General features: G+C 41.1%; 1 protein-coding gene across 7 annotated transcripts in view; it reads left to right on the forward strand.

Moving 5' to 3' along the window:
* nlgn4xb (neuroligin 4 X-linked b) overlaps positions 1-19,157 on the forward strand; it is a 32,697-nt gene extending 13,540 nt beyond the window's left edge. Inside the window, exons 2-7 of one of the 7 annotated variants that reach the window (XM_036573045.1) lie at positions 939-950; positions 3,419-3,425; positions 6,993-7,171; positions 14,149-14,334; positions 16,340-17,129; positions 18,299-19,157. In XM_036573045.1, coding sequence (XP_036428938.1) covers positions 939-950; positions 3,419-3,425; positions 6,993-7,171; positions 14,149-14,334; positions 16,340-17,129; positions 18,299-19,157 — 2,033 coding nt within the window. Of the gene's footprint in view, positions 1-938; positions 966-1,687; positions 1,714-2,060; positions 2,100-3,418; positions 3,426-6,077; positions 6,105-6,992; positions 7,172-14,148; positions 14,342-15,132; positions 15,159-16,339; positions 17,130-18,298 lie in introns of all 7 variants that reach the window. The other 6 variants (XM_036573003.1, XM_036573037.1, XM_036573019.1 and 3 more) reach the window with 6 other exon arrangements.
* Positions 19,158-27,854: the final 8,697 nt, after the last annotated feature.

A 27,854-nucleotide genomic window follows, 5' to 3' on the forward strand; every position in this document is an offset into this window, starting at 1 on the left:
CACCTTTATGAGCTTGTTGGACGTCCCATTCTCAAACGATGGGCATTCATTTGGAATTGGCTCTCCTTTGTGGCTCTAACAGCCTCCACTCTTCTGAGAAAGTCTTTCTACAAGATTTTGGAGTGTGGCTGGGAATTTGGGCCTATTCTGTCAAAAGAGCATTTATGAGGTCAGGCACTGAATTTCTTCCACACCAAACCTTTCAATTCATGTCCTTAGACAAATAGATAGATAGATAGATAGATAGATAGATAGATAGATAGAAAGACAGACAGGTGCTCAATCATGCTGGAACAGGAAAGGCTCTTCCCTAAATTGTTGCCACAAAGTTGGAAACGTATAATTGTGTAAAATGTCTTTGTGAGCTGTCCATTAACATCACCCTTCACTCACTAAGGGGCCCAAACCCTGAAAAACAGCCCCAGCCCATCATCCCTCCTCCCCTGTTTAAAGTCACTGAGCTCATCAGTACGAGCCATTCTACTGCCAGCGTTTGTCTATTGAGACTGCAAGGCTATGTGCTTGATTTTATACAGCTGTTAGCAATGGGCGTGGCTGAAACACCTGAACTTAGTATTTAGAAGGTGTGTCCACATACTTTTGGCCACATAATGTAGGAAACAAGCTTTCAGACACTTTTGCTATTGTTATTTAATAAACTTCCTGAGCAGATATCCACAAAAAAGTGTATTCATTAGTATAAAGAGATGAAAAAGGTGTTTAGATGAAATTGAACTATTCAGAACTACTTAGTGACATTAGTACTTTGTTGCAAAGCCATTATTGGCAGCTTTAAGATGTTTACGGTAAGAATTCATTCGCTTTTGCAACATTGTGGTTCAGTTTTGGTCCATTTCTCTTGGCGAGGTTACGAGAGTCCTTCTGATGAACTCGCAATTTAAGAGTCCTCTATAAATTTTCAGTGGTGTTTAAGTCAGGAGGCCATGCACGTCTTTTAGCTGAATGTTTGTGGTCAAATTCTCCTCTGATGTCTCCTGATCCATCACTCCATGCTGTAGTCCATCTGTTTCTCTGCAGACTTTGTTAGCCCCCTTTTACCCTGTTCTTCAGTGGTCAGGACCCCCATGGACCCCCACAGAGCAGGTACTAATTGGGTGGTGGGTCATTCTCAGCACTGCAGTAACACTGACGTGGTGGTGGTGTGTTAGTGTGTGTTGTGCTGGTACGAGTGGATCAGACACAGCAGTGCAGCTGGAGTTTTTAAACACTGTGTCCACTCACTGTCCACTCTATTAGACACTCCTATCTTGTCGGTCCACCTTGTAGATGTAAAGTCAGAGATGATAGCTCATCTGCTGCTGCACAGTTTGTGTTGGTCATCCTCTAGTCCTTCATCAGTGGTCACAGGACGCTGCCCACAGGACACTGTTGGCTGGATATTTTTGGTTGGTGGACTATTCTCAGTCCAGCAGTGACACTGAGGTGTTTAAAAACTCCAGCAGCACTGCTGTGTCTGATCCACTCAGACCAGCGCAACACACACCACCACGTCAGTGTTGCTGCAGTGCTGAGAATGACCCACCACCCAATTAGTACCTGCTCTGTGGGGGTCCATGGGGGTCCTGACCACTGAAGAACAGGGTAAAAGGGGGCTGATAAAGTATCAGAGAAACAGATGGACTACAGTCTGTAACTGTAGAACTACAAAGTGCACCTATATAGTAAGTGGAGCTGATAAAATGGACAATGAGCGTAGAAACAAGGAGGTGGTCATAATGTTATGCCTGATCGGTTTATGGTAACCGCTGAGGTGTTGCCTTATCTATCTTTCTCTGCACTGTCAGTCTTGTAAACAAACGTTTATCATGCTATGAAAGATTTTCATTTAAGTCTTAGTATCCCTGTTAAAGATCGTCTGAGAAACAAATGGACAGAGAAATTCCAGAAAAAATCAGTAAAATAATAAAGGACACTCATTCTGTTTTGTAAAGCATTGTGATCTCCTGCAGTCAGAGAGGCAAATAAATAGAAATAAATAATGACTATAGCAGAACTATTTCTAAACACAATTGAAAAAATTGCGTACCTGTACAGTCTAGGCCAGGGGTTCTCAACCCTCTCCACCCCAAGGCCCACCTGTGTATAAATACAATGCATAGCGACCCACAGGAAAACTAAAATCAGCTTTTTTAACTCTTTAATGTTCTGCTCAACCATTTGGTGGAGCACATTTTGAGTCACTGTATACGCCACAAAGTGCCGTCTCAACCGATTGGTAGACATGAACTGTAGGGTCCAAAAAAAAAAAAAAGAAAAACACGATTTGTTTTTATTATTGCCCCAAACAAATAAAAAATACAAAAAAGAAATTCCATTGCTTTTTTCTTGGTGAGGACATTAAAGGGTTAAAATACAACTTTATGTATTTATTTATTTATTTATTTATTTATTTTAAATGCTGACACTGAAAACCTGAAAATTAGCCCCTCAAAAAGATCAGATTGGTCATTCTGGTTGTCAGTAGGTTTGCAAAATTTGCAGGTATGTTAAAAAAAGCATGAAACGTGTAAAAATACCCCATGGTATTATGGGATGTCATAAAGGTGGGAAAAAAGAAAAAAATGAATAGAAATGTACGAGGTAGATGTGATTTGGAGCTGCAGTCCATCAAGTTTTCATAAAAAATGCTGCACTGGCTTTTCCAAAGGAGTCATTGTTTGGCCTCGAGATGGTTCTAGTTTTGAGGGTTTTTGTGATGCGTTTGAAGCCGAACTCCACCCACTGGGCTTTTGGATTAGCGTCGTCACAATTAACAATAATGAGACATCTTACCTGATATCAGCTTCTCTGTCACTGGTTTATTTGAGTTTAACCAGTCAGGTCGCTGATGCTCGACCAAACAAACACTCCGCAATCCATGAGTTGAAATCAAATGCAGTATTTTATGTCTGTTGTTTTTAACAGCAGCTCGTTCTGAGTCTGTAAGAGTCAGTTTAAAACAGTCATTATGCTGACTGTACGGCGCCGACGTGCTGCTAGAGCAGAAGGGGAGCCAGCTTTGTTGATGAATTCCCTCGTTTGATGACAGAGAGCGTTTCCATCAGCAATGAACTGAACAGGGTTCGGTTTGAAGTGGACAGAGACCCGCAGGTTTCTGCTGGAACGTTTTCTGCAGACCTGAATATGAGTGGAAAGTCCACACCAAACAAAGCGACCTGAGAAACTTCTCCGTCTCTGGTTCGCTGTCTGCATCGCGCTCCTGCGGCTGCGTTGTCTCAGACTGATGACGTGCAACTAGCCACTACTGCAACGATTCTATTTGTATATCAATAATAACGTTTATATTGGTTTTGATGTGAAAACGTTTAATTCTTAGATTTTTTCTACTTACGACTTACGGTGACGTTACCAGCCAGAACTACTGCCTCCCTCTGAGTACAGGACCATGGTCCACTAGAGGGTGCGTCACGGCCCACTCGTGGTCCACAGCCCACATGTTGGGAAACCCTGGGCTTGGCCAAACAGATACGAACAGATTCCCAACTTACAGAACGATGTACAGTCAGTAATGTGGAGTGAACTGGATAGTTATGCTATGTTAGGTCCATAGGCACACCCACTGATGCACACAGCAGGCCCATATACAGGTGCTTTGGGGGGCAGGGGCTCAAGAAGAAAAAGAAGCAACATGAACATAAATATAATTTAATTTGCTGTGTAATGCAATCACTGTAATCAAAGGTGAGACAGTGTAATAATGTTTCAGATAAAACCAAACAGAGTTTTTCTAAGGGCAGCCAGAAACGTTACCATCTATGCAGGGATTTGAACCCCAGATGTCAGTCAAGTTCACTACACTGTATGTAATGTATAGGTATATCTCTGTTTAGGAGCTCCGCATAGAAACTCATATATAATAATGAAAACTTGGTGTAGTTATCAGCACCATCATTGTTGACATCATGATTGGTTGTTTGGTCAAAGTAACCACAGTATGGAATGTGGCTCTTAACGTTTCATCTGTGGGGTCTGGTGATACATGGCAGCTCAGAATTCCTGAGGAGAACCACAGGCAGTGGACCAAGAGTGCTAAATCTCATAGGACCCAAGCTGACCCACAAGCTCTATCTCGCTGAAATGGACGAGTTATTATAAACGCCACCCAAGAGGGCTGAAGGTCAAGCCCAACCTTGGGGTCTATCTGTGCATGTGTTGATTAATTTTACATACTTTTTAAAAACCCCTCAAAATAACGGCCCACTTGCCCAAATTTCGTCCATCCGCCACAGCACTTTTTTCACCACCCGATCCAGCCAAAATCTTGGTGGGAAGCCACCTAATGTGGCAACAAGGTTCTGAGCACAGCAGTGACCCTGACATGGTAGTGTATTAGTGTTGGGACGGGTGTATCAAACACAGCAGTGTTGCTGGGTTTTTTTACACATATCAGTGTCACAGCTATTTTGATAGAGGACTACTGCCTAAAAATATCCAGAAAAGAGTGGCTCTGTGGTCAGAAACTGACCATCGATAAAGGACTACAGGATAGCTAGTGCAAGCTGTGCGTCAACACAGGTCTCCAACCATACACCAGCAAGGTGGAGCTACAGGAGGCAGGTTTCTGATTCTGTCATAAAGGTTGATTCACCAGGACACTAACATCACACTCAGTGGAAACATCTGAACGCTGTCAGCTTACTGGCTGTGTGATCATGAACCCGCAGTGCTTTGTTTGCTCAGTTGTCTAGTCGTTCTGTCGTAGAACACTTGATTTGCCTGCAGCGGGTTGTGGCTCTACGTTGAATGCAATCACTGCTAGATATATAAATGTCATTTAGGGTTTATGCATGACTGATATGGCTCCTACATTCTTGGTAAACAGGGTTCAATATCAGGGCCTGACTGATGGGAATATTTAAGAGGCTAAAATTCTGTTCTCGATAGTGCTGATATAATTTTACATTTATATTTTAAATTGTCATATTCCCATAGTTTTAGAAAGATTGAATAACAATTGAATACCTGTGTCAACAATGGATGCATCTTAAAATAAAAATGTATTTATTAGAAAGGCTGTCTGGATACTTTTAAACAGATTATGTACCAGAGATAGCAATGGTCTCTGCATTGGGCTGATACTGACTATACTAGATCAGATATCTGAGAGAAAAAAGTTATATAGCACCTTCCTCAAATGAAAGGATGCTTTACAATAACAACAAATCAGAAGCAAACACACACAGATATCCCCAGCTGGCAGGGATAAAAACTCTCCTGACTGCGTTGTATAGTTTCCCGGTTTGCGGCCCAGTCAAACTCCACTATTGTTATGAAAAGTGGCCCAGCTCGCAGCCTAGTTAAACTCCACTACTGTAAAGAAAAGTGGCCCAGCTCGCAGCCTAGTTAAATTCCACTACTGTAAAGAAAAGTGGCCCAGCTCGCAGCCTAGTTAAACTCCACTGCTGTAAAGAAAAGTGGCCCAGCTTGCAGCCTAGTTAAACTTTACTAATGTTATGAAAAGTGGCCCAGTTCACAGCCTGGTTAAACTCCATTACTGTTATGAAAAGTGTAGTCCAGATTATGGCCTAGTTAAACTCCACTCCTGCAGTGAAAAGTGGCCTGGGTCACGGCCTAGTTAAACTCTACTACTGTTATGAAAAGTGGCCCAGCTTGCGGCCTAGTTAAACTCTGTTACTGTAATGAGAAGTGGCCCGGCTAACTACATAGTTAAACTCTACTACTGTTATGAAAAGTGGCCCAGCTTGCGGCCTAGTTAAACTCTGTTACTGTAATGAGAAGTGGCCCGGCTAACGACATAGTTAAACTCCACTACTGTTATGAAAAGTGGCCCGGCTCGCAGCCTAATTAAACTCCACTACCAGAGAAAAGTGACCTGGCTTGTTGCCTAGTTAAACTCTAAAACTGTGGTGAAAAGTGACTGGCTTGCTTTCAAGTCTCCACTACCACAGTGACATGTTACCCAGCTTAGTGAAACTCTGCTACCGTGATGGAAAGTGTCCCGGGACAGATCCTAGTTAAATTCCACTACCGCAGTGAACAGTGATCCGACTTGTGGCTAAGTCATCTGGCCTACGGGCTGGTTGAACTGTGGAAAGTGGCTTGTGGCCCGGCCAGACCCCAAAGTCTCTTGGCCAATTCTCAGTCGACAATAAAAAAACTGCTGAGGCTTTGTTGTGTGTTTCTTTTTGGAATCACCGCTTCTGAATGTCCATTAAAAAGTCTGAAGAGCAGCTTTGTGTCCAGACCATTTAAGAAACTTGAGCAATAGGCCCAAAGTTCATCCTGGCATGTTTGGCTCTGAGAAGCCTGGCGGGTTTAGAAGTCTTTGAAATCCCACAGATGTTGGGTTTGACCTTTTTTTTGCACTGTAGTGCCCAGCGCGGCTGAGAAAGTGGAGATGTGATCACATGCTCGCACGCTTAACTTTCCTGATCAGGCCGCTTTTTAGGGGCAGATTAGCATATAGATGAATGTAGGTCCCCTGTGGGGGTTTTAGAGGGTTATCAGATGACAAAAAAGCTGTATGGAAAACAAGCTCAGGCCCCTAGAATAAAAAAAAAAAAACACAAGAATTCAGAACTGCTTTTCTTCTTTCCTCCAGGGTGTAAATTTTAAATACACTTCCTTACAGGATTGTTTATGGCCACATTTTTAACACCCATATATTTATTACTGAGCATGCCTGATATGGTTGATATTTCTGGATTCTTCCTCTAATCACTATGACAGTATCTTAAGCCTCATATCTAGTGGTGCATGATATATCAATGGCTAATTAAAATAATATTATAATGCATTAACAATGTATTTGCCAATAAATGGAAAAAAATAATGATTATTATTGACCCAATATTGAAACTATAGCTGATAATTTTGCTTATTTAAGTTGTTTTAAAATACTTAATTTAAGATTCGTTATGTGTTATATCTACTGATATTGGCCACAGTAAGGTGTTGTTATCAGCCTTGAAGTTCCATATCAGTGAATTCCTGCTTATTTATTATTTGAGTGATTTTTTAAATGCCTGTGTTTCAGACATGGACGATAATGACGGACTAAAGCCGGTGATGGTGTACATTCACGGCGGCTCTTATGTGGAAGGCACAGGAAACATGATTGACGGCAGCGTCCTCGCCAGCTACGGCAATGTCATCGTGGTCACCCTCAACTACCGTCTGGGGGTTTTAGGTCAGTTCTTTGATGCTTCATTCTATTACAGCATTTAGGACATGTACATGTGATTAACATACACTGATGAAGTAGGAGAATCTACACTGTACATAGAAACTGCGGACTGCAAGGCTGTTGCATGTTACTTTTTATACAACAGAAACTGATTCAAAGTTTGCCCGTCATATAAAAGAATATCGTTGCTGTCCAAAGAAAAACTCCAAAACAGTAACTTTACAGGAGAGGTCAAACTTTTTTTACTTTTAATGTAAGTCAAAGGAAAGAGATTTTTTTCTAAGCAATTTTGGTGCATTTTTATTGGTTAATTCATCATGAAATTTTCACATGATGAAAAAAAATGGCTGCTATGCTCAAATGATGTAGAAAAGTGAAAACTGCAAAAAATGCAGATGCATGTTTTTCTTTGTACGCTGTTGGAACAAAATCATGTATCTCCATTTTTGCCATTTTTTATTTTTTGACATAATTTGAAAGGCCAGCTGACCGTCATGATGTGCAAAAATTCCTTCATTTATTTAATTTCCAGTCACGGCCATGAAGTACAAATTATTTATTTTTCTGAAGATATTTCTGGGGAGATTAGATATAATATAATCTTATAATATAATCCACTTTAGGAAAGAGAAAGTCAAAGGAAAATAAGTACAAAAAAAAACAGGAGTTTCCAAAACTGGAGATACATTGAAAACGGGACTCCTAACAACCACCTGGAAGAGCTGGTCGACACCAAAACTGCCCCCATCAGATAAACAGCACTTAAAGCTTTCATCTCTGAGAGAGAGGAGAAAATCAAGCTGATCAGATCTGAAAACATCCACATGTGTTTCTGTCCATCCTTCCACTGTGAGAAGACGACTCAGCGCTGTGGGTCTGAAAGGATGTGTAGCTGAAGAACCTCACTGAGAAAAGGAGACGGACACATCAAACAAAGAAGCTGAACGATGGACTGACCACCCCAGAGTCCAGACCTCAACACCACTGAATGTGTTTGATTACTTCAGAAAATGATCAACCAGCTTCTAAGACTGAACTTTGGAGGTGTGTCTGCAGATTCTTTGAGGAACTGAAAGTGAGGGCTGATCAGCTGTGCAGCAACATAGACTACAGTCTGTAAACGTACACCGACATACTGGAGCCATAAGGTGGAGCTCATAAAGTGGATGTTTACACATAAGACTAGTGCAGTTTGACTGTCAGTAATTGAATTTACACAATAATTTGCTTCACTGACCACAACAGGGAAATGATTTTGTTTGTTCTTTTAGCAGATTCTTAATCTTTCTGAAAAAAACACAAGAGTAATGTTCTTTTCCTGACCCTGCTGAGAGCGATTGCAAAAATATTGCAAAAAATATGAATGTGCATAATTTCCTCCAGGGCAAATCCTCCACTGCGTTTTTGAAGAAGTTCAGAACAGAGAGCGGAGAAAAAAGATTTCAAAGCAAATTAAAAAGTAAATGATGTTCATAAATGGAATTAATATTTCAGTCCTGTACCACCTACAGCTTTGTCTTTGGAAAAGTGTGATCTGAGGGGAACACGGCTGGGTAAACTGGCACCAAGAGCATCTCGGCATGGTGTCATTTGTTGCAGCTCTGCGTGGAACAACAGTGCTAATTTGCTTATTCGATATCACAGTGTGATGGAGCTTCTTTGCTGAGATATTTTGATGTCCCCAGTGTAAGAAATAATGAAACAGTAGACAAATAGAAAGGAGGAATAGAGGAGACTTTACCACCTGTTTCCTAGTTTATCAGTGCATTAGACAGGGGTAAAGTGACAGTGCTGGTGTCGCACTGAAACTCAGCATCACACAGAGAAATACACTATACTGCCAAAAGTGTTCGCTCGTCTGCCTTCACACGCATATGAACTTGAGTGACGTCCCATTCTTAATCCATAGGGTTTAATATGATGGCGGCCCACCCTTTGCAGCTATAACAGCTTCAGCTCTTCTGGGAAGGCTTTCCACAAGGGTTAGGAATGTTTATGGGAATTTTTGACCATTCTTCCAGAAGCACATTTGTGAGGTCAAACACTGATGTTGGATGAGAAGGCCTGGCTCGCAGTCTCCACTCTAGTTCATCCCAAAGTTGTTCTATCAGGTTGAGGTCAGGACTCTGTGCAGGCCAGTCAAGTTCTTCCACACCAAACTCACTCATCCATGTCTTTATGGAGCTGCTTTGTGCACTGGTGCGCAGTCATGTTGGAACAGGAAGGGGCCAAACTCCCCAAACTGTTCCCACAAAGTTAGGAGCATGAAATTGTCCAAAATCTCTTGGTGCTGAAGCATTAAGAGTTCCTTTCACTGGAACTAAGGGTCCGAGCCCAACTCCTGAAAAACAACCCCACACCATAATCCCCCCTCCACCAAACTTTACACTCGGCACAATGCAGTCAGACATGTACCGTTCCCCTGGCAACCGCCAAACCCAGACTTGTCCATCGGATTGCCAGATGGAGAAGCGTGATTGGCCACTCCAGAGAACACGTCTCCACTGCTCTAGAGTCCAGTGGCGGCGCTTTACACCACTGCATTCGACGCTTTGCATTGCGTTTGGTGATGTAAGGCTTGGATGCAGCTGCTCGGCCATGGAAACCCATTCCATGAAGCTCTCTACGCTGTTCTTGAGCTGATCTGAAGGCCACATGAACTTTGGAGGTCTGTAGCGGTTGACTCTGCAGAAAGTTGGCGACCTCTGCGCACTATGCGCCTCAGTATCCGCTGACCCCGCTCTGTCATTTTACGTGGAATATTTAGTAGTGAGGAAATTTCATGACTGGACTTGTTGCACAGGTGGCATCCTCTCACGGTACCACACTGGAGTTCACTGAGCTCCTGAGAGCGACCCATTCTTTCACTAATGTCTGTAGAAGCAGTCTGCAGGCCTAGGTGCTTGGTTTTATACACCTGTGGAAGTGATTGGAACACCTGAATTCAGTGATTTGGATGGGTGAGTGAAGACTTTTGGCAATATAGTGTACATATCATTGCTGTCGGGATTACATCATACAACTTCCTCACAAATAAGAGCAAAACTTTCACATTCAGTTAAAATACAAAATCTGCATGTCATTGAATGACTAACCGAATAGAGATTTTGGAGTATTCTGTATGGGTACCGTGAGTACTCGAGTACCCATGCACATCTCTAATAGCAACACTTTTACATCCAGTAGTTTTGAGACGGACCCTAACGCTGAAGCAGATGCAAACACAGTGATAGCGTGTGAGTTGAGTCAGATAAAACAATATAATAAAATCACAGTTAAAAGTTGTGGTTGTAGTATTTCATCTTTAATTTGGCCACAAAACTTCAATTAATCCAGTAATAAAGAACAGAATTTACGTTTGTCAAATAATTTTTACTGTCTGAGGCCTCTTAGCTTAGCTTAGCCTGCCATCTTCTCTGAAGCTGTTCGCCTGAGGTTGTTTGAAATCAACTTTGTGTGCTTTTAAACACCAAAAACAGTCATAATTTTAAAACGACCATTTTCCAACCTCTATTTATACCTTAGAATTCATGAGGCTGTTCCTGATCATGTGTCTTTAAGACTGATATATGTAAATGAGCTCTGTTCTGAGTGGCTGTGCGTCAATAAAAAAGCAGTCCCGGCTGAAACACTCCTTATAACTTCACTGTGAATGGGCAGGGCTAAACTGCTGTAGGCTAGGTGGATATGGGTAAAAGTTGGTTTTTGTGACATCACAGAAACAATGAATTCAAAATGAGCTGCTTTTGCAGAGGAATGTTTTAAAACTTTAAAAACTTTTCAAAATCTACTTAAGAATTCTGTTTTCCAGAACGTGGGCCCTTTAAATCACTGTAAATACTTTCCAAATTGTGCTATATTTAAATGTAATACATAATGACATCTTTATAAATACTATATAATGTCGCAACTCTATAGCAGAGGTCCAATTAATGATTATTAGTGTTTAAACAAGTATATATCATATGACCAAAAAGTAGTAAATATCTACTTAATGATTTAAAACAGAATGAAATCATGTATCATGTAACTACATAAATGCTTAATATTTTAAGAGTATCATATAACTTAATATAACGACATAACTAACAACTAATTCTTGAATATTTCTGTGTCATTAAGTAAATAGTTAATAGTTCAGATGATAACATGTATTAACCATGTAATAATATTAACTATGAAATAATTGTTGTATAGTTTTTTTTAAACCAGTTGTTTAACCATCACTGGGGGCTGTTACCGTGGTAACCCGGTTAACCGTCACCGGGCCCAGGAAGTGTTTTCCTTCACGGCGTCCAGCAGGTTGTCATTACCATTTATCTATCACGTCTTTGCGATTTAGCCGTCATAGATAATCCCGAACCTTTAAATCAGGAGCGGAGGGGTGCCAGCCGAGCCTTGTGGCCACATGGGTCAACGCCTCATTAAAGGACTGCGAGAAAACCCACGAGCGTGCCGATGACCCTGGAATAAATTGTCCAGGCGAAAAAGTCCTACATCACAAAAGGGGGTTTCAATTAACCTTTATCAAAAGGCCGGCCAGGGAGGGTGATTTATGCGTGGCGGGTGAAGGTTACCCAGGCCTCATTCGATTCAGGCTCGGCGCCGACACTGCGCTGGAATTAGCGACGCCGTCAGCCAAGACGCATCCCCTCACATCGAGATTCGGACAGCGTGCCGGCCCAGTCCATAAGTAGCATCATTCAGGGTCAGAGAACAAGATGAAAAGGTCTTTATGTGACTTTAGAGGCAGAACTTACTCGGCTGATTGGTTACAAGCAAAGTTTGTCTAAATCGGCCAAGTAGTTCTCGTTTATACACGCTTATGGTTCTTCAAGGGTTCTTTATAAAGAAAGTGGTTCTATATAGAAACATGAACCCTTTGCATGATGAAACGTTCTTTGCATGGTGAAAGGATCGATGGAGAATGTGCTGTGGATGGTTCTATGTAGAACCTTTTTGAAAAGGGTTCTATATAGCACCAAAAAGGGTTCTTCTTTTGGTACAAGCTTGACATTGTAACAATAGAAGAACCCATTTTGGTGCTACATAAAACCCTTTTCAAAAAGGTTCTAAAAGTTCCCTGTTAATTTTGAATAACTATTACACGTTACGCTGGTCCAGACTCTGAGGAAGCAGTTAGCCACTGTGTTCCTTTACTATTTTGACATTTTGTCCAAAAAAAGCAGGAAAGATTCTTATTAAACCTGAAGCTGCGTCTCATGTTCTACTGCGAGTGCCTGCTAGCGAGCTAATCTAGTCAGCTAACAGATTAGCTTAGCCAGTAAACTCAGGGAAGCCCTCAGCTTTGGACCTTCATTCTGAAGCTGAATAAGACCTCGAAGTAATATTAAACTACCAATTCATTTTTTCAATGAATTAGTTATTTAATCTTATATCGTTGTATGTATTAATATTTGTATTTATGTCATCACTATAGTAGCAGCACTCTTACTTAAAGGGGAAATAATACCGATTTTCAACATTTCTGCATTGTTCAATCATTACAATGTAAACAGAGTCGTTCAGAGTGGTTTGGTGTGAAACGCTCCGTTCTAGAGAAACATACGGAGTCAGAATTGTTCACAGTGGTGGTGATAGGAACCAGACGTCCACCTCTAAAAGCACAGAAAGTTGTCACACGATATAGTTTGTATATACATCCTGATGTCTGGGACACTGTTTTACCCTAGTTTTACAAAAAGCGTTTGGCCAAAAATTAATATTTTATAGTTCATTAAGGGTGGAGAGGTAAAGGCAAGGCATTTTACAGCAAAACAGTCCCCAGAAAACACGCATTTCTTCTGCTTTATTACTATTTTCCCATCATCAACATTCGATATAAACAGAAGACTCGTGTAGGTTCACTGGTGATTTTGGACAGTAAATAAAATGGCTATGTTTTCTGTTTTAGTCAACCACTGTAAAGAAATATACAATGAATATTTTCACATCAGACAACTCTGAATGACTTTGTTTACTTTTCAGCAATTGGATTATGCACAGCTTTAGAATCGATGAAATTCCCGCTGTAAGGAGGAGTTTTCAGTGCTCTTCCCACCCCTGTAAACTGATGCGCTTAAAATAGACTGTAATCATATTTGGTATCATTTATCCACACATCCAGTTTTTTCAGCAGTTTGATGTCACCATATTAATGGAGGAATTTAGCACAGCTATGGAAATATGCGCCATCTGGTGAGACGGAATCATCAGGTGTAATTGATCATACAGTCGCGTCCTTAAAAGACAGATTAATCAAACGTGGCGCAAAGCAGCACTGCAGCAGTGTAAATTACTACCACTGCACCTCCTCGCATTAGCAGCGCATTTATTAACGGCCGTGACATCCTAAAAAAGACAGAAGACAGCGCAGCAGTTTGGCTGCAGTGGTATTTGTTTGCATCACGGCCCGTCTACATGTACATATATGTATGTGTGTGTGTATATATATAGTGTGGTGTGGAAGAACTTGACTGGCCCTCACAGATCCCTGACCTCAACCCCATCCAACACCTTTGGGATGAACTAGAATGGAGATTGTGAGCCAGACCCTCTCGTTCAACATCAGCGTCTGACCTCACAAATGCTCTTCTGGATGAATGGGCAGAAAATCCCACAGACTCTCCAACATCTTGTAGGAAGATTCCCAGAAGAGTGGAAGCTGTTAGAGCTGCAAAGGGGGACCAACTCCATATTAATGCCTATGGATTTAGAATGGGACTCATAAAGCTCTTGTAGGTGTGATGTGTAGGTGTCCCAATACTTTTGTCCATATAGTGTATATTCACATGAGTTGTAACATTTACGCTTGAGCTTCACTCTCAGGTTATGGTCACTGTACATTTAGATCACTGCAGTGTGAGATACTGTATAAAGTTTGTAGGAAACTGGGCACTTTGGTCACTTTTATTCCCCTTTGCAGGAATTTAATGGCAGCCAATTAGCTCAAATGAATAACAGTACATTTTGTTTTTCAGGGTTCCTGAGCACGGGGGATCAAGCTGCCAAGGGGAACTACGGGCTGCTGGATCAGATCCAGGCTCTCCGATGGGTGAAGGAGAACATTCAGGCTTTCAATGGAGACCCTCGACGAGTGACGATATTTGGGTCTGGAGCTGGAGCGTCGTGTGTCAGCCTACTGACCTTGTCACACTATTCAGAAGGTACACAGCAGTTCACATGGCTCTAGAACTGAGGCTAACCTGTAGTGGTTTAGTGAAAAAATCGAATTCCCTCCTTTACATCAAATGTAGTCGATCAACCAAGACACGACTGCAGTGCTGCGGTGTCTGGACAGGGCGCACTGCGCCCTCTTAGACACCTGGTGGTGTCATTTGAACTATATCTGGATTGTATTCTGATAAGATTTTAACCACAGGCATTTACACTTCATAATCAAATATCATAATCAAATGCGTCTCTGGGCGCGATGTTTAAATCAGCTCATTTACATCGATCAGGCATAAAATTCTGACCACCTCCTTGTTTCTACACTCATTGTCCATTTTATCAGCTCCACTTACTATATAGGTGCACTTTGTAGTTCTACAGTTACAGACTGTAGTCCATCTGTTTCTCTGATACTTTGTTAGCCCCCTTTTACCCTGTTCTTCAGTGGTCAGGACCCCCATGGACCCTCACAGAGCAGGTACTATTTGGGTGGTGGGTCATTCTCAGCACTGCAGTAACGCTGATGTGGTGGTGGTGTGTTAGTGCGTGTTGTGCTGGTACGAGTGGATCTTACTTTGCTCTACTTTAAGCTTTAGCTCAGCTATAGCTGCTTTTCTCGCATCTCCAGCAGGAAACTTTTACTCAAAAGTGGAACAGTTTCTTGTAAAATGTCTCTCATTGTTCGACTTTTTACGAGGCTGAAGTCGCTTCTCATTCACCAGCTTCTCGTTCGAATTGTCCTGTTTCACCTTAAGTGGAGACAGCAGAATGTATCTGCTGCACCATTTAAGGTGGAACGGGAAAAATCGAACAAGAAGCTGGTGAATGAGAAACGACTTCAGCAACTTTTTAGAGTTCGTCAGTTTCTCACTGCAGATTAAACGTATCAGGAAACCAGCTGGAGTGATTATAAACACTAATCAGTCCATTCCTCTCCAAGTTATCGATGTTCATCTTAAATCTCTCTCTTTGCCGTTTCGTTAGCTACTAGCTAGGCGAGACTGTCGTCTGTGTTGCTATGGTGACCAGCAGTCTGCGCTGATCTTCAGGGTTAAAGGGTGAATCAGCAGTTCTACATTAACTCCAGAGTTTAAGACCATTTATTGTTAAACTGTGTTGAACGATCAGCAGAGCTTTATTTTACTGTAAAGGAGGATTATTTTATTTTTACCCACAAATCTAATTCTGCTGTGGAGCCACAACAGGGCAGTAAAAGAGCCGCAAGTGACCCCGGAGCAACATGCTCCCTGTCCTAGAGGGTCTTCTTGATCTGGCCAACTGTTGTGAAGGGGTTTCCTTCACCAGGGAAAGAATTCTTCTGTCTTCTACCACTGTTGTTTTCTTTGTTCTTATGTGCCTTTTGGTGTTTCTGAGCTCAGCTCTGTGCTCTTTCTTTTAAAAAATGTGAAAAATCCCTTTTAAAAAAGTCAATTTGGCCACAGCTAATGTTCTTACTGTCTCTCTGATGGGTTTGTTTTGATTTTTCAGCTTAGTAATGGTTTGCCAGTGAAGCCCTTTGGACTTAGAGAGTGAACAGCAACAGATTTCAAATGCAAATACCACTCTTGAAATCAACTCTAGACCTTTCATGTGCTTGTTTGTAAGTGGAATAATGAGGAAATAACACACCCCCGGCCATGGAACAGCTGAGCAGCCGATTATCCAATTACTTATGAGCCCCTAGAAATGGGGGTCTGTGTATAGAAATGGTTGTAATTCCTACAATCACCTGGTTTAGATGTAAACACCCTCAAATTGAAGTCTGCACTGCTCATACTCATCAACTCCATTATACATTATGCTGTGGTAAACAGCTAAAACAACAACTTTGCCAATATCTAAATATTTCTGAACAAAAAGGAGACACAATTCAGACACCAGACACGTCTTGGCTGATCAACTCCATTTTTTGCTGAATTACCACATTTAGGCGTAAGTGTTGCTCAGTACCTGCTTTCTGTTAGCACTGTTTAACAGTCTTGTCCATCTGTGCTCCAGACCTCTTCCAGAAAGCAATCATTCAGAGCGGCACAGCCCTGTCCAGCTGGGCAGTGAACTACCAGCCGGCCAAATACACCCGCATGCTGGCTGAGAAGGTGGGCTGCAACGAGGACGACTCTGTGGAGCTGGTTCAGTGCCTCCAGAACAAGAATTACAAGGAGCTCATCGAGCAGAGCATCACGCCTGCCAAGTACCACATCGCGTTCGGCCCCGTGATCGACGGAGACGTCATTCCGGACGACCCGCAGATCCTGATGGAGCAAGGCGAGTTCCTGAACTACGACATAATGCTGGGAGTGAACCAGGGAGAGGGCTATAAGTTCGTGGATGGTATCGTGGACAGCGAGGACGGGGTCACCGGAAATGACTTTGAGTTCGCCGTGTCGGATTTCGTCGATAACCTGTACGGCTACCCGGAAGGAAAGGACACCCTGAGGGAAACCATAAAGTTCATGTATACGGATTGGGCAGACAAGGAGAATCCGGAAACACGTCGCAAAACGCTGGTCGCGCTTTTTACGGATCACCAGTGGGTGGCTCCGGCCGTGGCCACGGCGGATCTCCACGCCCAGTACGGCTCACCGACGTACTTCTATGCGTTCTACCACCACTGCCAGAGCGAAATGAAGCCCGCATGGGCAGACTCCGCCCACGGAGATGAACTTCCGTATGTTTTTGGGATCCCGATGATTGGCCCGACTGATCTTTTCAGCTGTAATTTCTCCAAAAATGATGTCATGCTCAGTGCTGTGGTTATGACCTACTGGACTAACTTTGCCAAGACTGGGTGAGTCAGATTTACCGTCTCACAGTAAAGACATTATCACACAAACAGATGTTGTACCAGTTGTTTCATTATTCTTAGGCACGAGCTAACGCCAGGTAAACCTGTGGATATTTTACGTGGTTAAACAGGCTTTTGGTCACCTTCTCATGTTCCCATAGCAAGGTCATCTGTGGAAAGAACTTTCTTCATGACTGTTTTGCTTACAGAATTCAGTATTATTTTAATCTCCCTTACTGTAGCTGTAATGTAGCACTGAAATACAGCCTCTACACAGAGGGGTTAGTTTAACACGCTGTCACAACCGAGACCCCCAATATAAAAACTCTGAGAAGAGAATCTAAAATCCCCATATACATTCAAAACAGTTTATTTTTTGGAGGTATTATGCAAAGATTCATCAGAAACGTACTTCAGATGTCATGTAAACAAATTATATTTCAATCTATTGTGCTGATATTTGCTTTATGGTCTAAAATAAATTTGCCGGTGTTTGATTTAGCCTCTTTCACTAATCATATTTATTTCGATGCAAATATTATGATGTATTTAGTATACACTCATTATGTATGGTATATACACTTAATAGAGGGTTCTCTAGTAAAGAAAATGGTTCTAAATAGAACCATGAACACTCAAAGAAGCCTTTGCATGATTAAAGTGTTCTTTGTATTGTGAAAGGTTTCTTCAGATTGATGAAGAATGTGCTGAAGATGGTTCTACATAGCACCAAAAAGGGTTCTGCTACTGTTACAAGCTTGACATCGTAACGATAGAAGAAACCTTTTTGTTGCTATATTGAAACATATGCAGCAAATTCTTAAGAACCCTTTCACTGTTTATTGAACAAAGGGTTCTTTGAATGTTCATGGTTCCATATAGAACCATTTTCTTTACTAAGGAACCCTTGAAGAACCATCATTTTTATGAGCATAGAACAGTATTTTATTTAATTAATTGTGCTGCATCTATTTCGTGCTGCTTTTGGCTGAACTGTTCATAAACTGCAGGAGCTTGAAGTGCATTTTCATATGTAGCAGAGATATTTATGTTGCTTGTAATTTAAAAAATATTATGAAAACCTAAAATGTATCACCCCAAAATCATTGTACATGCCTGATTTTTATTATTTCAGGCTTACCAATCAAAATATCTGTTCTTCTACCCTTCAGAGACCCAAACCAACCAGTTCCCCAGGATACAAAATTCATTCACACTAAACCCAATCGCTTTGAAGAGGTGGCCTGGTCCAAGTACAACCCTAAAGACCAGCTGTACCTGCACATCGGCCTAAAGCCACGTGTCCGAGACCACTACAGGGCCACCAAGGTGGCTTTCTGGTTGGAGCTGGTGCCGCACTTGCACAACATCAACGAACTGTTCCACTACGTGTCGTCGACCACCAAGATTCCGCCTCAGGACACGACTCCCTTCTCATACACCAAACGTTTGTCCAACAAGCTCTGGCCGTCAACCACCCGGCACCCTGCCGTTCCTGCAGGGAACACCAAGCAGGCCCCGGACCAGCAGAAGACTCCGGACCATGACGACGGCACCGTGATCATCGAAGCTAGGGACTACTCCACTGAACTTAGCGTCACCATCGCTGTGGGAGCCTCCCTGCTCTTCTTGAACATCCTGGCCTTTGCAGCTCTCTATTACAAGAAGGACAAGCACCGCCTGGAGTCTAGCCGGCGGCTGAGTCCTCCGAGGAACCTCGCCAATGACGTTGCGCGAGTCCCAAGCGAGGAGCTGATGTCTCTGCAGATGAAGCAACTGGATCACGACCACGATCACGACTGCGAGTCGCTGCAGGGGCACGACATGCTCCGCCTGACCTGTCCACCAGATTACGCCCTCACGCTGCGACGCTCCCCGGACGACATCCCCCTCATGACCCCGAACACCATCACCATGATCCCCAACTCCCTTTCAGGGATACAGTCCTCGTACCACCCCTTTAGCACATACGCCAACAGCACTCCCAGCAATACCGGCCTCCCTCACGGACACTCCACCACCAGAGTATAACTCGGTGGCAACGACTGTACAACAAATTATTTAAGTCAGAGGGCGTCCGGCGTTATTTTGTTACTGACTCTTACTATGAATTCAAGATCGATTAACCTGTATAATGTGAACAGTGAATGTAATGATTTTCACATTTATGGCGCAACAAGTAAAGCTCAAAACTGAGCAACGAACTCTATTTCAGTCTTTAGGATACTACACAGTATATGAAGACCCATGGTTTGCATCCTGATCTCTTTGATTAGATGGTGAAGGAAGCGACGTGATGCAGCCTCTGACGCGGCCTCAACGTTAAACGAAATTTCAGTACGAATATCTTCACTGCAAAAAATAGTTTCTTGTCAAGAGAAATGATCTTAATTCTATTCGATATATGTAATTTTTCTTATTTTGAGATGGTTGTGCACTTATAAGATTATCTAGCTTACTTCTAGACATTTTTTACCTAGTAAATTTATTAATTTCACTATACTGGCAGATACTGTAGTCTTTTTCAAGCACATTCCTTAAAATAAGCTAAATTATCTGGCAATATAGTGAGATAACTTTACGTAATAAAATTACTTAAAACAAGTAAAAAATGTTTGGAAATGAGTTAAATAACCTTAAAATAAGCTTAGAACAATCTGAACAGGAGAAATATTGAATTTATCGACTAGATTTGAGATCATTTTTCTTGACAAGATACTATTTTTTGCAGTGTAGTGACGCACCGATACTTACTAAACAGACCGGGTATCAACCAGACGTGACCGATTCGCTACCAGTACTATTTCTTAGTCACTGTTGCTCTTAAATGAGTGTTGTTCCAAAAACGCGATCAGATTCTTACTTTATATTTTTATTAATGGAACCGAATGCTGTAAATATAGTTAATAATTATGAACGACCACCATTAGGCTTATCACAATCATTTTAGCTGATGATTAACTGGCATATAAATAATTGGAGCGCACAGTTTAGTTGTCTTCTTGTGTTCATAATATGCAACAATGAAAATTACAAGCCTGAAGTGGCCAAACTGGCTGATTTAACTATTTTGGTTCCTACCTGTTGATACTTAGATGACCCACAAAGCTAAAATATACACACATTGCTCTAAAGTGTAATAGCAGCAGTCAGAACTCAGAAGTTTTTGTGAGACACCTGATGTGTCTCCATAAGTGTGCTTTCTACTTTATGTAAATTAGCCTATAAACTGATGAAAATGCACCCAACACATGTTCTGATTGCTGTGATATAAACAAAGGACGGTGAAAACTAAGGCTGGCTTTACACTGTGAAACTTTCATGCAACTAGCATGTTGAGATGCTTGCAACTGTTGCGGCTGAGTTTCAAGTGAGTTGCAGGACGCTTTACATTATGCAGCACAGGTGCAATTTAGTTTCATGTAGGTTTCATGTAGGCAGAAAAAGTATCATTACGAATATCTTCACTGCAAAAATAGTATCTTGGTGCAATTTAGTTTCGTGTAGGTTTCAAGCAAGTTTCACAGAGTAAAGCCAACATAACAGTGGTGGAAAATCATTACAGCTGGCTCAAATAATTGCGATTGTTATAATTGTGACAGGCCCAAACACTTATCAAATGAGCATAGGCATGAAATATGGCAAATTTCTCAACAATGCACTGCAGTGTGTCAAAATAAAAGCCCCTCTAAACAAAGCATGTGATGATAAAAGCCCTCCTACAGATTTGTTTACAGGGGCTTTTGCTTTGACCCTCCGCAGTGCATTGTTAAGAAGCATAGTATGAAATATGCTTCTCAACAATACACTGTGGCGTGTCAAAATAAAAGCCCCTCTAAGGAAAGCATGTGATAATAAAGGCCCTCCTGCATAGAGCTTTTATCTCACATGATTTGTTTAGAGGAGCTTTCATTCAGACACCCTGCAGTGCATTGTTAAGCAAATTCCAAATAGAAGAAGAAAAAATAGCACTGATATTGGATCGGTTCTCGGGATCAGCCGATATCATCAGTTAAGGTGTTGGAATCGGTGCGTCCCTAGTAACGTCTTCAGTTCTTGGATCATCTTCTCCTTACGAAAATCTTAACGATTAACTTTAGAAGCAATAGTAGCGTTAGCCATGACCACCATGGCTGTCTTGATTTCGGAGATCTCGTCTGTTTTTTTCGGAAACACTCGGGCGCCGCTACACGACCCCTTTGTAGTAATAGTGAATGATTGCTCTTTCTTTGTTGTTTCATTTCTCTTAGTGCTGTTCCATCCAATTTCGTATTGGCATATTTTGCGATTTGCACATCAAACAGATCAGGCAGGAGAGGTCTGAGTAACAGCCATGTGTTTGAGTCGTGAGCTCGCACGGCTCAAATCCTGGCAAAGAGATCAGAGTGCAGTGTAAATATCTGTGCCATGCATTGAGCGCTCGTACTGTAAATCCGAAGAGCTTAACTCCTAAGGGTGATTGCCTTTCAACTGGCAGTGATCCCATTTCTCACTCCAAATAGTGTTACTTTAGAGCCTAAAGTATAATGTATATAGCATAGGATAAGGAGCAGAAAGCTACAGCTCTTAGTGTTGTTCCGCTTCTAAAGACTCTTTCATTCCATTCGCTTCACGTGCCAAATTTGGGCCGTACGCCGACCGGCTGCCCGTCTCCTTTGTTTCTCAACACGGTGATGGTGTTTTCAAAATCACACTTTCGTGTCTCCAAACACAACAACCTCTCAGTACAGACTTGTGCAAAAGTTTTGGCACCCCTGGTCAAGTTGCATTTATTTTCTAAGTGAAAGTATAAGTTAACACAGACTCCACAGGGAGCACTCTTTCACTGCACTATTTACTATATTTACTGGTCACTGTATATAAGGGTCATTCTACAGAAACGTCCATTTCTGTGTCACTAGCATTTACCGATATTAGGGTTACATTTTTTTTACATTTTTAAATAAAACAATACGTTATTTTAACAGTTACACCTTCTTGAGCCTCAATTTAGCAATATTGGCTTTTAAATCAATTATCTAGAACTCCAAGCACCACAGAAGAGCTCGTCCTCACAGTCATGTGTGAAGGCTGAGGCCATATTTTGAAGAGAACATGTTTTTCTGCAATTTTAACTGCAATAATCTATACATGACTATTTAATATACTAATTAAATGACATAAAGAAAACAAATGCCAAATAAATATTATAAAATATATAATGAAAGTTGTTGTCCCCAGGAGTCGTGTCACTGGTGTTACCGCGTAACAAAAAAATCTCTTATTTTGAAATAAAAGTCCCACTGATGACATCACTCGACTTCCTTTTACCTGTTTTCTGAGGATCTATGAAGAAAAGCTCATGGTGAGTCCACTGTGTCTTTCAGTTATCAGAGATTTTCTCATTTAGCTCATGATTTCATATGAAGCTTTTAGCTGAAGTCACTGGTGTGACCGACTTTATTCTGAGGTAACTGTGAAAAAATAGAATACAAATGGATTAAATTCCATATTTTAGTGGATATTCCATGATTGACAACATGTGGTTTGATGTTCTGTTGCAGCCGTTTTGTAAAATGCATTGTTCATTAAAAATGTCTCTGGTGTTCCTTTATTATGTGGAACACCAGTGACGATCAGTAACACCAGTGACTCCTATGGACAGATAGAAAAGTGGACGTTTCTGTAGAATGACCCATTGGCTAAAAAAAATAGGCTTCAGTATTCAGTATCCCTTGATAGACTTTAAATTGTTTTCAGTTGTTCGTTTATCAGTGTTCTCTTACTGTAGTACCCAGTATGCTTTACCCAGATGTGAATACAATCCCTGTGGTGTCATCCGATCATGCCAGCCTTGCCACTGAGCTGTGGGCCACTGAATACAACCAAGCAAGCATGAATGTAATTCTTACATCAGTCGTCGAACAAAATTGTAAAGAAAACAGCGATTCAGTCTTTATTCAGCCAAAACAGACGCCAGAAGCAAAGTTTTTACCTTGCTAACTTTAGCTTTTAGCTTTGATGAGCCGTCTCTGTGGTTTGAATTATTCATTCTCTCTACTGTAACGATGATTTGAAGACAGCTGCTACTGTTATATGACTGCAGTAATCTTTGCAGTAACATGAGCTGTTTGTCTTCTTTCTATATTCGCCAGCTAATGATAAAAAGAACTTTAAAACCTTTTTGAAAGAAAGAAATGTTGATTTTGATATTTCTCTCTGCTGTTTAAATGCAGGATTGTATATGATTCATAAAGGGTAGTCAAAATAAGCTATAGCTTCAGACTACACCTTTTCGGTCAGTACTTGGTTTTGTATTGATTATTATGTCCATTAATTTTTACTTTGATTTTGGTGTTACCTATTTTTTTTCTCTTTTATTTTTATGGGTGTAAACACCTTGATAAACCGAAATAAACTTATTAATTACAATTTTTTTTTTTCTAAAAGCCACTTAAAAATTCCATCCTAGAACAGTTAAATAGATTTTCAGATGTTCCTCCCACCTTTAATATACATCATCTGAAGGGAGTTTGTCTTTAAAGTTGGGTATGTTTACAACAGATGGTTAAATTTCTCATTTTGAACAGAGCGGTCCCTCAAATTTAGCAAATACATAAAGATTATGGACTAAAATTTGCAGAAATGTGCAATATTTAAATTTGCTCCTGAAAGAGGATATTTTAACTGGTTTATTTGATAGAAGATCAGCAAAACATGACCAGGGGAGCCCAACCTTTCGTATAAGTCTACAAGTTTTCAAAGATGGAGAAATTTCTTGTGAGAATATCAGACTTTGTCAAACTTCGCTGGTCCTCAGGAAGTCTCAACAGATGATGTACGAGCTATGAGTACTAGTAGAGATGAGACGGCCACATCAGGTCCTAGTCCAGCTATTTTTTTACTCACATTCATCATTGCAGCTCGTGATATTGCAGTGAAGGTCCTAAAGCCTGGCTGCAGTTGCAAAAAATCTGGTAATCGCATCAACTTTGAAAATTCCAACAGTTGCAATTTCATTTTCACAGAAACAGTTATGTGGTGGCTGCTATTGTTGGACAAAGGATCAAAGACAACAGTCCCGTTTGCAGTGTTGATGTCGTTTAACACAGCCCTTTAACCTCTCTGTATCTACAATGATTAACATCCCTGATCACTTTCAGATCGAGCTCAGATTCCCAGAAGCATCGCGGTGTTTAAATTGTCTGATACAGTAGGCCTGGCCGATGGCTAAAATAACTAGCACAGTTTGTTGATAAATCGGGATTATCGATTACATCGCCAGCTGCAACTCCCCATACAGGTTCTGCTAAGCTTAGCCCTACATTCTTACAGTTTATATCACTGCTGTCGGAAGAAAACCTCGAATCTCCAAACTGAAGCAAAAGACGTTCTTCGTTTTGAATGGAAGTTAATGGAACTAGATTTTTTCCCAAGTGCTTTTGGAGCATTTCTGGTGGTCATCATGGAATTTTGGCGCATTGTAAAGCTCAGCCGGTGTTTTCAAATTCTGACAAATTCTCACAAAAATGGAGATGCGAGGTTTTCTTCCGACAGCAGGGATATGCTTTATTAACATTAACTACTTTTTAAAAACTCTTTAATGAAAACCACATTTTCAGTAATGTAATACTGAGTAACTCAGCATCTTCTGAAAACGATTTCACATTTTATTTTGACAGTTATGACTGCAAACATATATGTATGAGCTCCTGCTGGTGTGGGTTCACGTTGGCTTGCTAATAGCTCCACCTGCTGGAGAAAGTGAGAGAGCAAACATGAGTGAGTGAGTGAGTGAGTTCCGATGCCACAACCACAACCATTACATACAGTAAAAACGAAGTGTTTTCTGTTCTTAATGAGGGCTCATGTAATATATTCTCTTAATTTTACAGCTCATCTGTATGAGGAGGGGAATTTTAAAAAATGAAATTGAGGTTGATAAAAATGTTCGAGAGGAGTAGCAAATAAGACGAATGAGGCAATGAACTAAAAATGGACTGAGTAAAATGATAAATGCTGCAGTGCCTGGCAAAAACTTCTCAAAGTTGAAAGATTTTTGTCAAAACATTTGATAAAATACTGGTTTAGTTTTTAATTTACAGGCATTTTCATAACGTTTCCTTTATCAAAGAATGTTTGTTATTTATACCCTCATGCAAAAAACCCTTGTTGCTGATGAATGATAAAGTGTGGTACATATTTTATCATATTAACACTGTTTTCATCAAGTAAGTCAAATTTTATCAAATCAAATATCTATAATATTTATTAAAATTTAAAAATTTAATTTTAATCTTAAAATTTCAATTCATGTGCATTTTTAGCCAATATTTTTGATACATGCACATTTTGATCGACCTCATTTTCATTGCACTCTAGAAGAGGCTGGGAAATTTACTATAGCTTAACAGCTTATTAATCCACTGTCTTACAGTGAAAGTGAATAAAACATTGTGTATAAATGATTTAATGTTACTTAGGAAGCTGTTTAAAGGTAAATTAGTGCTCTTGTCTGTCAGTTCACTTTCCCAACACGGCGAATATCAGCTTTGATGCATCATCGTCAGGTTCAGGTTGTTAATTATTGCCGATATCCAGTTGCGTCGCCCCGTTCAGGCCTACTGTACGACTATTTTTGCAAAGCGACTGTTTGGAGAAATCAATCAGAGATGTTTTTTATTTTCATCGTCGCTGTCGTTGTCGTCTTTCTGCCAAGTCGTTCCTTGTATATACTTGTTCTTCTCCTCTTTTAGGCTTAGAACTGCTCTCCATGAAACCAACGGTGGACTATTTTTCATTTCTTTACTAAAAAGAAGCGAAATGTTACTTTTTCGTTTGTTTTCCGCAACAAGGAGCGTCTAAAGCTCTGCTGTGGATTCGCTGTATCAGCAGGGCCGATGGAAACTCTACGCCGAAGTCGTCCGTGGGGAGTTAGCGACTGTCTACGTCACGTTTAGAGAAGATTTAACAGCTGATGTACTGACGCTTTCTGTCGACCACAAGGGCAGCAGGGTAAACTGTCGTTTTATTTTTGAAAGGTTTGCTTTCGGCTCAACGTGTATGAGACTTTTCTGCTGTCGTTTCTAAAATAAAAGATCATAGATTTTAGTCTCTGCCTTTATTTATTTATCATTGTCTCACATCCACAGTAACACATCTTGCAGTTCTGAGCGCTACAGACAGCCATCGCTACATTTGGACCTGTGATTCAGCGGGTCGGCTTTATCCACGTATTCTAGCGCTGAATCCTCTTAGCAGGAATTAAGAAGCCGCGAGAAGCTTTCTGCGCCTAATTGGTCGTATCAAACCAAAATCCAGGCAGACAGCGATATTAATTTCTGCTTTTTCTGAGACCACAGTGGATCGACTGAGGAGAAGGTCACAGCATGACATATAAGAATATGAAAGACTCAGTAATAGTGCTGAGTAATAACAGTGTTTTAGGGTTATTAAAGCTTTAATGTTCACTTTCCACTGACAGTGCTTCCACTCAGTGGCCACTTTATTAGAAACACCCACCTTGTACTTCCACTCACTGGCCACTTTATTAGAAACACCCACCTTGTACTTCTATTCACTGGCCACTTTATTAGAAACACTCACCTTGTTCTTCTACTAACTGGCCACTTTATTAGAAACACCCACCTTGTGCTTCCACGCACTGGCCACTTTATTAGAAACACCTACCTTGTGCTTCCACTCACTGGCCACTTTATTAGAAACACCTACCTTGTGCTTCCACTCACTGGCCACTTTATTAGAAACATCTACCTTGTACTTCCACTCACTGACCACTTTATTAGAAACACCCACCTTGTGCTTCCACTCACTGGCCACTTTATTAGAAACACCCACCTTGTGCTTCCACTCACTGGCCACTTTATTAGAAACACCCACATTGTACTTCTACTAACTGGCCACTTTATTAGAAGCACCTACCTTGTACTTCCACTCACTGGCCACTTTATTAGAAACACCCACCTTGTGCTTCCACTCACTGGCCACTTTATTAGAAACACCCACCTTGTGCTTCCACGCACTGGCCACTTTATTAGAAACACCCACCTTGTGCTTCCACTCACTGGCCACTTTATTAGAAACACCCACCTTGTGCTTCCACACACTGGCCACTTTATTAGAAACACCCACCTTGTGCTTCCACGCACTGGCCACTTTATTAGAAACACCTACCTTGTACTTCCATTCACTGGCCACTTTATTAGAAACACTCACCTTGTACTTCTACTAACTGGCCACTATATTAGAAACACCTACCCTGTACTTCCACTCACTGGCCACTTTATTAGAAACACTCACCTTGTACTTCTACTAACTGGCCACTTTATTAGAAACACCCACCTTGTACTTCTACTAACTGGCCACTTTATTAGAAACACCCACCTTGTGCTTCCACGCACTGGCCACTTTATTAGAAACACCCACCTTGTGCTTCCACTCACTGGCCACTTTATTAGAAACATCTACCTTGTACTTCCACTCACTGACCACTTTATTAGAAACACCCACCTTGTGCTTCCACTCACTGGCCACTTTATTAGAAACACCCACCTTGTGCTTCCACTCACTGGCCACTTTATTAGAAACACCCACATTGTACTTCTACTAACTGGCCACTTTATTAGAAGCACCTACCTTGTACTTCCACTCACTGGCCACTTTATTAGAAACACCCACCTTGTGCTTCCACTCACTGGCCACTTTATTAGAAACACCCACCTTGTGCTT

The sequence above is a fragment of the Colossoma macropomum genome, unplaced genomic scaffold (assembly GCF_904425465.1).
Source record: "Colossoma macropomum unplaced genomic scaffold, Colossoma_macropomum, whole genome shotgun sequence".
NCBI classification, from domain to species: Eukaryota; Metazoa; Chordata; class Actinopteri; order Characiformes; family Serrasalmidae; genus Colossoma; species Colossoma macropomum.